General features: G+C 37.2%; 1 protein-coding gene across 1 annotated transcript; it reads right to left on the bottom strand.

The window, feature by feature from the left end:
* Window positions 1–270: 270 nt before the first annotated feature.
* Window positions 271–11,922, bottom strand: c14orf28 (chromosome 14 open reading frame 28). The gene is made up of 5 exons (XM_002940539.5): window positions 11,735–11,922; window positions 7,671–8,195; window positions 4,231–4,320; window positions 3,588–3,722; window positions 271–760 (listed from the first exon to the last, which is right to left on the bottom strand). The coding sequence occupies exons 2-5, from the start codon at window positions 8,192–8,194 to the stop codon at window positions 577–579; spliced, it is 933 nt and encodes a 310-aa protein (XP_002940585.1). The 5' UTR covers window position 8,195; window positions 11,735–11,922; the 3' UTR covers window positions 271–576.
* Between the last annotated feature and the right edge of the window lie 18 nt (window positions 11,923–11,940).

Here is an 11,940-nt window from a genome sequence, read left to right as displayed (position 1 = left end):
ATCAGTGGACATGCTGCTCTTCTTTAAATTACCTTGGTGTTATGTAATCTTAACTTTTAGATAAAGGCTCATGGATCTATACCAGCAGAGGAAAACCAATGCCTGCCTTCAGACACATGATCAGCCTGCAATGGGCACAGAGCAAATTTTGGTTCAGAAATCCACTCTGTGTGCACACACATACAAGATACGGAAGGCATCGGGTCTGCTTTTCTCTGCTGGCGTATAAACACTTGTGTGCCAAGCTCATGGAAAAAAAATGCACAATAATACAATTCCATATACATTTTAATAGATTCAGTTTCTGTAGAAAAATAAGTATAAAGACATATAAAGTTCTGCATAGATTTTTCTCCCAAGCCAAATTATTTTTTTTATGCCAAGAAAAATATTTGTTTTGTAATACATAATTGAAATACTGTAGTCTGAATGGTCCCTTGGATGCCAAGTGAACACGTACATGGTACCCTTAGGGGTTGATTTATTAATCCACGAATCCGAATGGGAAAAATTCGGATTGGAAACGAACATTTTGCGAATATTTATTATTCGTGTGTAAAATTATCTCACTTCAGTTCATTTCTCTGCAGCTCTTACGTAAACTAAAGATGACAACAGAAGCAGCTCTGGAGGTTTACTCAACAAAATTAAGTTGATATTTCTAAGGCCGTCATAGTGCATCCAATAGCCATCAATCTGGAAGGCTGCAGAATAGTGATGCTCCTCCTTATTAAACAATGTTGCTCCTTCCAATTGATACCTACAAAAAAAACAAAGAATGTAAAAGCACCAAATCTTGCTTTGGTTAATCTATCCTTTATTAAGACTAACAATTTACCCAACCAGTAACAACTTAATGCTAACATGGTAATGGTATTTACAACATGGTGGCTCAGTGTGCAGTCCAACAAGTATACACAGCTATGCAACCTAGAATCTACACACTCCTATAATGGTGGTGCACCCTAGACTGTAGGAAAACAACACACTATTCAACATGCAGATGAGGAGCTTAACACATTTATTTTGACTAGCAGTGCATCAAACTTTTCAAGGAAGGTAACCCTCCACTTGTCAAGACAAGAGGAACATAAGCTCCTTTTCCCGAAACGTTGATGCATTGGTGATCATAATAAATTGGGTAAGCTCCCCACCTGCATGTTATACAGAATGTGTATATACAGAGCTGCATTAATAGGGCTGCAAGTAGCAATTCTGATTTGCAATGCTGGGGTACTGTTTATGTGTGTTTCTGGGTACTTTGGTATACTCCTACATTTGAAAAATATACAGATACTGTGTCCTGGAGCAGGGAATGATAACATAAATAACACAACATATACATTTTTAACACCACTTCAAGCTCTCATTTTTATTTCAAGAAATGGATAGTATGAAAAGTGATACTTTCCATGTACAGCTATTCTTTCTAAGATATATTTTAGAAGAGAAAATAATTTTCTCTTCTCCAGTTGATGAATGTGCCATTTAAAGGGGCATTTACTAAAGCCTGAAAAATGGTGCAGAAAAAAACATAACTTTCCTGTATCCAAAAATACACCATCTAAAACTTATTGAGATCATGTAGAAGTCAATGGCAGATGTCCCTTTTACAACTAGAAGATCTTTCTTTGCTTTCTTTTGCTTGTCATTCGACAAGTTAAAAAAGTTGTGGTTTTCGCAACTTTTCAGTTACTTTTTTTGTTTGTGCTTTTTCCATTCAGATCTTTTGATAAATGACTGCCATTCATGGAAAAGACAAGTTTTAGTAAATCCCCTCTTAGTCAGCTACAGTCAGCTTACAGCTATCACAAGATGTTTTAAAGTTATGTCCTGCTCATATGACCATAGTGAATATAGTGCTGATCAACAGGTAGAGAAGCAATATTTTGCTAAGTTAACCATTAAAAAGTAGTAGTTTTGTTTTTATTTAATTTTTGTAGTTTCACACATGATTCCTAGGTTGATTAAAATCCCTTTAAGCTTTTAGTAATGTATAAAAATGTGGGGTAGGCTTAGCTGCCCACTATGTTAGTTACTGTGGCTAGAGAGGTTACTGCAATATGCAACAGTGCTCTACACAGTATAACTGTTTTGAGTTTAACTTTGGTTCAAGCTCCCATTCAATGATTAAAATTTAGTCAGGTACCCCCAGGCCACACCATTACAAAGACCAAAAAATGTTTTACATAGTTACATAGGGTTGAAAAAAAGACCAGAGTCCATCAAGTTCAACCAATCAAAGTAAACCCAGCACACACAAGCTATACTTACCAATCTATACACTCACATACATAAACTATATATACAACCACTTATACTAACTGTAGATATTAGTATCTCAATAGCCTTGGATATTCTGATTGTTCAAGAACTCATCCAGGCCCCTCTTAAAGGCATTTACAGAATCTGCCATTACCACATCTCTAGGAAAGGCATTCCACAACCTCACTGTCCTCACCGTGAAAAACCACCTACGCTGCTTCAGATGGAAGCTCCTTTCCTCTAATCTAAAAGGGGGCCTCTGGTGTGTTTTTATGGGAAAAAAGAACACCCACTATCTGCCTATAATCCCCTCTAATGTACTTGTACAGAGTAATCATGTCCCCTCGCAAGCGCCTCTTTTCCAGAGAAAACAACCCCGACCTCAACAGTCTCACCTCATAGCTTAAATCTTCCATCCCCTTTACCAGTTTAGTTGCACGTCTCTGGACTCTCTCCAGCTCAGTAATATCCTTAAGGACTAGAGCCTAAAACTTTTTTCTCCCTCTTTGATTCCTTTCCTCCTTCATGTGCTGTTATTCTTTCACTTTTCACAGCATATTTATTAAAAAGTTGAAACAGAGTTTAACATATTTATTTTATTTTCATATTGCTTAGTCATTGTACTGTCATACTTTCATATATATGATCTTAAAATTCTATATGTGAATGTGAAGAGCTGTGAAATTTCCACTCTGTGACTCTTGATCTTTTGTTTCTCTCATTCCTGTTCCACCTCCCCTTCTATTTCTCTTCTGTCCATTTTGTTTCAGTCTACGATCTTTCCAGATCAAGATTAAGAACAAATACAATAACCCCTGTGCTAAATATTAATGGAAACTAAAAATAGGAATTATTTTGCTCTAGATATGGCTGCTGTATGATTCCTGTGTAGAGAAGCACTCTATAACCATGTGTCTTTTCAACGTAGACATTGCTTCTTTTTGATTTGGCTGCCTGCAGATGTACAGTACCTGTGTATAAGTGCCAGTCCAGGCATATGCCTAGTTAATAGCAGGAAGGTACTGCCCTATAAGATCAGTATATGGCTGACACTACATGAATCAAAGTGGCAGTAAACAATGGTAAAATAGATATATATACAAATCTATGAAATAACTGTGTTATTATATATTCTGTCGCATGCAAATGACATTGTAATCTCCTGATAATATTTGCAGCTAAACTGAAACAAGATTAGAAGGTGAAGCCCCCTAGAAAAACGCCAATGAAACTTGATGATGAACTTCCATCTGATTATTACAGAGCCTCTTGACATGTGGCAAGTCTGTAGACACCCATGAAATCACTGGTCACAAACTTACTTATTATCAGATAATTCTAAGCAGTAGGGCACATATGCAAGCTCTTCTGATTTCCACTGTTCCATATTTAATATAACAAAAGGTGGTGGTCCATGGCAGAAATTTCGAGGTGAAAACTCCCTTAAACAGCCACACCTGCAGGAGAGAAAAATGTCTTATGTGCCACCAAAATAACTATTTGCTAACATTAGAGTGTTCCAACATGAAATAAACACAATGTGGGTTATTTTATATATTATGTATGTGTGTGTCAAAGCGAACATATTGACAGACATTTCTGAGGCATTCTCCACTGAAAAACATATCTTTATATCCCACAGGAGTGATGCCATTATTTTAATTCAATTACCTATTAAGTTTCAATGTATAGAATCGAATATGAACAAAAAGGCATGTTTTGTATACACAAACTAATCTTATAATATTTTGTCTATTTAACACAAAAGGCATAGAAGATGAATGTTTCTGTTGTAGGTACATTATTGAATTGCCATAAAAGTCTTCATTTAATTTTCGCTTTCCTCTTAGGGTTATGGGACAAATGGTAAAAAGAAAAAAAAAATACAGCTTGTTGTGTAATTCACACTGAAGTCTATAGTTATTTATCATCTGATCTTTATTTACCAACAAGTGAATTACCTACCCATACTCCTCGCATGGTTCCGTCTTGGAGCAGAAAAGTTCATCCACTGCTATCTGAATGAGATCCCCATTTGGAATATCATGTGGTGGGCTAAACATAAATAAAAAAATTAAATGTATCTACTTTTTGCAATCCCATTTATTAAGCAAAGATAGCTGGTCACCTGGAAAACATTTAGTGATATTATTAACATTTATTTATAAAGCGCCAACATATTCTGCAGCGCTGATACTCCTTTGTAAGAAGAATAGCATAGTCTCCAACTTCATGTTTACAAAGGCACAATGCCTTTTTGTAAATGTTAAAAATTTGTATTCCACATCCTTTTTTCTTCCATAACATACTATACATAATTTTACACATAATGCACATATCCAATACAGAATAACTCCACACTGCAGTTATGCTTAAGCAGGTATGCATCACAAATGCTGCATTGGCACCTGTGAACATTTAGCACCATCATATGTTTGTGGCCTCTTTAATACATTACCTTAAAGGAGAAGGAAAGGCAAAGTCACTTGGGCACCCCCAAGTGACTTTAACCGCTTACCTCGTACTCCGGGCTGGTGCCCCTTTTCGGAGAAAACAGCACCAGCCCGGGGCACCTGGAGCGGAGCTCTTCCTTCTGCTTTCTAAAATGCCGGTGGCCGGGCATGCACAGTAGAGCGAAAAAGCCGACTTTAATGTTTAAGTTCGGCTTTTCACTCTACTGCGCATGCGTGCGCAGCGAATCACAAAGGAGGAAGCGCAGGTAGCTACCCCGGGCTGGTGCTGTTCTCTGAACAGGGGCACCAGCCCGGGGTAAAAGGTAGGCCTAACATTTAGGCACCCCCAAGTGACTTTGACTTTCTTTTTCCTTTAAGGGCTAAACTCCACGGAAGATTTTGAAGGATGGTTTTGGATCGACAGAACACATCCTACAAGTTGGATGTACTTGCAAGTGTCAAAATATAATGGGAATGATACAAAAATCTCATGCATACATTGCATGAAACAACTCCCATGTATCATGACTAACTTTATGAAAGGGAACTGCGGCTTCAAAAATCTGATGGCGTCTGACTTTTTTTTCCTCACTGAAAGTCAGATGTAGATGCACCATCCATCTGATCTGTAGATATGACATTACACAATGTTGTGCTGTTCTGTGGTTTTGCATGTCTGACTGGGGTGGCCGGGCCTGTCACCTGGGGGTCCCCCCCAGTTTGAAGCTGCTACACCCCCATCGCCCCACCGCGTACCATATTTTCTCCTTGCCGCAATGGAAGGGGGAGCGTCAACGCCTGTTATTGGCAGGTGGAGTGGGCCAGGGTTGAGTGTTAGTGCCATACTCAGTGTAATTTGGGCGCCTTTTTAGAAGCTAAGATTAGGGGCCTTCATTCATTCAGGTATAGAATCCTTTATCCGGAAACTCATTATTCAGAAAGCTCCAAATTATAGTAAGGTCAGTTCCTATAGACTCCATTTTATTCCAAAATTCTAAATTTAAAAACATATATTTCCTTTTTCTCTGTAATCATACTGTAAACAGTATAATAACTTCATTACAGGTAAGCCCGATTGGAGGCAAATCAATCCTACTTAGTTTATTTAATTAATACATTATTATTTAGTAGACCTACAGTACAGAGATCCAAATTATGAAAAGACCCCTTATCCAGAAAACCCCAGGTCCTGAGCATTCAGGATAAGTCATAGTACAAGTCTCATACTTGTACTATATATTATGAATCTGTCCCTAAGCTCTGGAAACTGGTAGCAACCCAAAACATGTGCTATGAATCAGCAGAAAAGAAGATGCAGCTACTTGTGCTATATTTAGACTGCTAAAGGGCTGTGGCATAGTAAAGAAGCCCAAAACATAAAGTGTATCATTTCTAGCCTACTTCTAGTTTAATCTTTAGTTCTCCTTTATATTTGGAGGGTTTGGTAGCGATGAAATGAGCCTGTATGGAAATATATATAAGGTATAAGTGGATAAAGGGATCTTTTAATTCCATGCAAGAAAGAGACTTGCAAACTCATTTGTTAAATTGTTCATTAATTTGAAAATGAAAAGCAATACAATAGGATCTTAAAAAAAATTATAAACTATTTAGTTTAGGTTCCCGTTGTTGATTAAAACAGTTTCAAACTATACACATATTTTATCTGCAGCTTCCATGGTATGTATCTCTTTCCTATTGCTGTCTATTTAATGTGCTAGCCACTGACAACTAATGTAAAGTGGCACTACAAGTGACAAACAACTAATGTGTGAACAAAGCTCCTCAGAGAAATGGCAGACCCTGCAATTTAACCATCTTGACCAGTGTTATCCAACAGTGTACATGTACTGAGCCAGTTATTTGTTATGCTGTTTGTTTGAGGGCAAGATTACAATGATGATGTCATACAAAGTATATGGAACCCATGAGCAAACTGGGGGCCATACAATTTCCATCACATCCAGCCAGCCCTATCTTCAGAGTCTTAGAAGTGGGGTTCTTTCTATGTTTGTGAGTAGCACTGTTGCATTTAGATAATGATTCCCCCCATCTTTCAAAAATTACCTTAACACACAAGCAACATATTTGTGGTTGTTCCGTGTAATTTCTTTTTGGTTGTGTGTGCTAAAATGTATTTTGTGTGCATTTTTTAAAAACTAGTGTGCACAGTACAGTGTTTTAATGCAAAATTCCTTGTGCACACCACAATTTCTTGTGTGCGCTGGTCTCAAAATTTGTGCGCACACAGCTTAGAGGGAACATTACTTTCTGTCAATAATCTATTATTATTGGTACACAAATTCATTTTTTTGCCATCGATTTTATATTGATAAACGAAGTGAGTTTTTCCTATTGCTAAATCTGAAAATCCCATATTTTATGAGTGTCCAGCCACTTATGTGATGTCAGGCCCACTGCCATTCAGCCACATTTCTTGCTAAGTGAATGGGAAAACAATAAATCATATATAGGATGTGACAAAGAAGGTTGTGGCCAGTCAACTTGAATCAATAGCAGCAAAGACAAATATATATATAAATATAACACTAGTCATGAAAACCAACTGATGTTATAGCGCACACAGGGTGATTAATATATATGTTGCCTGGCACATTAATCCCCACAATAATACACAACAGCAAAATGATGTAAATTGGACCTCATGGAAAAACCATCATTGCCAATTTTTGCTTGATTCTGTCATGCTTGACAATGAGAACAAGGCATAGTCAGGTGCAATTCACATCAAACCCAACATGGCTGGTGGTCACGTGTTTTCCATTGCCAACAATGGGGGTTAGTAGGGACAATTTCAAGTGAACAGATTCCTCTTTTTTGGGCAAAGAAAATCAGATTTGGTAAAACACAGAAGAATAGCCCCTTGTGCAACAGCCAAGACAACAGTGCAAGACACACTTTTTTTTGTTGCATATTTTGTTTCAAACCTACTTGATAAGGATTGTATGCATCTGAGTTTCCTGCACACGTGTAGGGCAGTCTGTATTGGAGCAGTAACTCTCTTGTATAGTGGACATAAGGTTCTCCAGATTACGAGTAAAGTTCTCATGCTCATTCCCAAACAAGTCTATCTCTAAGGTTGCTTTGTGAATTCCAGACTTGTACTGGTATTTATCCATCTTGTCCCATATCCATAGTAACTTGACTGATGTAAAACTATAAGTATCCATTAGATGGAGAAAGCAATCTACAAATTCTCGGCCTAGGTAAAGGGAGAGCTCTTTGGGAAAGGTGTCATTTTCACGTAGTATGACATACAACAGCATTAAAAAGCCATCAATTGTGCATGTATTTTTTAGTGTTATCTCAACATAAAGTGGTGTACAAGAGACTGCTTTACGCCCAGCTTTAATGGTGAAGATGCCACCCCAGGGCAGTACAGGCCTCCAAAAAGAGTGGTCATAATTGCTGTCATTCTTAATTGAAGCTTTGATCTCATCAAATAATGTCTTCATCCTAAACAGAAGAACAAAAATCTTATAACTGAAGCAGCGACATATGACTAATAAAAATGTGTAAAATGTATTCTAAAGTTGCCTTTATTAAGCTAAAACTGCATCTGGATACTTCACCCTTGTTTCTACTACACTGTCTCAGGAGTCAGAACCAGCAAGAGCAGAAAATATAAACAGTGCTTTTAATAGCACTGACATTTACAAATAAATTTGAAAAATATGACTGAAAATGGTTGTATATAATGGAAGGTGATTAATGTTAAAATGGTTAGTATATAATGAAAAGATGCATAGAATTACATTTTCTGATATTATGCAAAAATATTTTTTTTATTGTGTAAAATTGGTGTAATAAGTACCAAGGTTGTGAGAAAAAAGAGCTCTTTCAACTTTCAACAGAGCTGGCTAAATCAGACTGGTCCCTATTAAGCAAGTTAGTCACTGGTGTGTCCTAAAGTGTTTTGGTTGCAAAGTAGAAAGACTATGATGTAGTAAGTGTTTTAGTTTAACCTTTATGTTATAGTTATGCAGATAATATATTTAGCTGTATTTTGACTGAAAGCACAAACCAAGCTGAATGCATAAACTTTTATGCAACAGATATATTTGTCCCACCTTTCTACCTCTACAATCATTAGCACTGCTCACTTCAGAGGACTCTTACCATATAATTTACCTGCTGCCAGTCCTAAGAACACTGCACCAAAAAGTGAGCAGTAGAGCAAATACAACTGGAGGTTTTTTTTTTGCAGTAAAATACACCTAAATCAATGGTATTTGACGCTCTTAAAACATGCAGTATAAACCCATCAGCAATAAGGGTCAGACTACAATCCACCAGTCTTCTCTAATAGAACTAGAACTCCCTTGAGTTGGTCTTCTGTTCAACATAGTATTGTTTTTAATATAAACAAGCACCTACAGTGGGCTATTTACGGCACCTTCCATTGAAAGGAACATTACAGTGCAATGCATTGTGGGTTATGTAGTTCCTGCATGCTGTCTGTAAACTGTGAAGAAATATTTACAATATGTAACATCAATGTTTTAGTCCCTCTTCCCATGCCAGGATTTCAAATGATGCAAAAAGGAAATAACTGTTTTGCATCTGGATTTCAGCATATAAAAATGGTATTTATTCATACTTTTTAAATCAACGGATTACAGTGATGGGCATATTAGGGATTTCTGTGTTGTGTGCGCAACACATTTTTGTTTGAAAGCCGGAGTTTCCCTTTAATTATCACCTAATATAAAGTGGTCCAATTGACAGGAGAGCATAATTAAAAAAGTGGGTAGTAAGCAAAATTCTCTGTGAGTCGAGTTTTGTTTTCTATTAACTGCCACTACCATTTTCTTTAACACAAGGATGTTTCATTCGAAGGCTAAATTACTGCTATAAAATAAAGATTGTGTCAATGGCACATAGCAGAATATAGAACACGTGCAGGCACATTGATCAACATACTGATTTTTGTGGTTTTAAAGGCTTTTGAAACCATGAAAAACTAATTTCCACCAAAACCACTAATGTTTAGTAATTTATTAAAAGATCAGAATTGAAAAAGCATGGGTGAATTAAAACAAAAAGAACATGAAAACCATTTATTTTTCATGTTTTGTACATTTTCCTACAAATCTTTGTGTACTTACAAACAAACCTCTAAAACCACAAATTAAAGATTGTTAAAATATGTCTTGGTCAACTCCTACTGACTTCTACATGACCTAAACAGCTTTTAGATAGCAAAGTTTTTTATTAGGGCAAGGTCAGATGAAGCCTATCTCCAGGTCAGCCTGGAAAATGTGAAAGTGAATGTTTTCCAGACCGACAACGGATCCGGATCCGCACCGCTCTGTGTGTGCACACTCAGGCTGTTGCCATAGGTTTTAATAAAGCGCATGTACACAGAGTACCGTAAGGAAGCAGATCCACTTCTCTCGGCCAGGCAGAAAAGCGCAGGGCTGAGACAAGGGGAAATATGATTCGTCTGACCTCGCCCTTAGTATTTGTTGTGGTTTTGTTGCTTAATAAATGTCGAGAAAATTGTTTTTTTGTTTAGCGCAAAGAAACACGAATTGCGAAAAAAACGCTAGTAAATGGTCCTTCGAAGAGTCTGTGCTCAATTACATGAAAACCCTTTCCTGTAAACAGATCTCACACTTCTTCTCTTACATAGTTTTGTATTTAAAAATACCAGACCTGAATCTTTGGCAGTCAAGAGATCATACCTCTGTAGAAAAAATAAACTACAGCACTGGTTACTGGTACTAACTGGATATAATGTACACAAATCTCTTTAGGAAGAAGCAGCTATGTCATGTTTTCAGTAACTAAGCTTTGCTTACCAGGATTTGAGTTAAAGGGCACGTATTTCCAAAAATAACATTTGGCTAAAAAAAAAATAGAATAGAATTCCAAGCATGTTATACATTCCGTGGCATTTTTTTAGCAGTTTAAAGGGTTTTTGTAAATGTTATTGCTACTAAAGTTAGTATTTTCTGTCCTTTTCTATATTGCTAGTTGTACCTCTTGAAACAATACTGCAAAGTAAGCGTTGCATTCTTCTTTGCAAATCTGTTTATCATCTGGCTTTGGCTACATTGGTACAAAGGTAGAGCAACCAGGTTAGAGAGCAGAAAAGGCAAGGCAGATATGGTTTTCTATTGCAGTTATTATTTAACTTAAAACCACTCACAGATACAAATGTGTAATTAATGTCTATTGTAAATATCTAGTATAAATAAATTTGAAGCAACTGGACTTGTTTGGTAATCATTGAAGACGTTTCACTACTCATCCGAGCAGCTTCTTCAGTTCAACTGACTTCAGTTCAACTCACTGCTCGGATGAGTAGTGAAACGTCTTCAATGATTACCAAACAAGTCCAGTTGCTTCAAATTTATTTATACTAGATATACCATGACCTGGATGAATGAAAATCTTCATAGACATATGTCTATTGTAAACGATTTTTTAAATCACATCATTAGGCAAATGTTAGTTGGGGGTTTCCACAAAGGGATTTATTATTATACATTACCAAAAGACAGGTTTTTCAGTTATGAGTTAGGGTGTGGGGGACGTACTGATGAATTGTATGCAGTATTTAGATGCTTGTCTCGCAGCAACAGAATAAACATGTTTTATTACTAAACTGCAAGTGCTATGAGGCGTTAAAATTCTCATATTCCTTTGATTATTCACACATTGACTCTCACACAGCGGTACAAGGTAGGTTGACGTGATAAATCCTGTTTTAGGGGGCGGGGAGATGGGCATGTACGCCCTGCTACACTGACATGACTATAAACATTAGATCTCCTAATCTTACTAAATATTGCTTCATAAAGCAAACTGTTCTAAACTAAGTGACGTTTCAGTGCACAACAAACTAGTTGTGAATCACACAGAATATAACGTTTTACTACATTGAACTATTATACAACCAGGCCTTATTGTTATAGGAGGAGGGGCCCTAATGTCAGACATAAACAAAGTGCTTCGAGAGTTGTTGTTCCCCTAAATGAACATCTCACCCGCTACCAGACTTCGCATTCAACAGCGACGAAAGTGCGGAGTGCCCATGGGGGCGCCTCTACCAAACATCTGCATGCAAACAGCAACTTGCCCCCACATAAGAGGGGCAGCTGCAGTCTCCGCCCCGGACTGCCATAAACATTATCCGCATACAGGCGTCTTATGGGCGTTTGCGTGCGTTTCACTGCAAGGAAATGGACGCAGA

The sequence above is a fragment of the Xenopus tropicalis genome, chromosome 8 (assembly GCF_000004195.4).
Source record: "Xenopus tropicalis strain Nigerian chromosome 8, UCB_Xtro_10.0, whole genome shotgun sequence".
Lineage (NCBI taxonomy): Eukaryota > Metazoa > Chordata > Amphibia > Anura > Pipidae > Xenopus > Xenopus tropicalis.
This window is presented reverse-complemented; position numbering and strand designations above follow the sequence as displayed.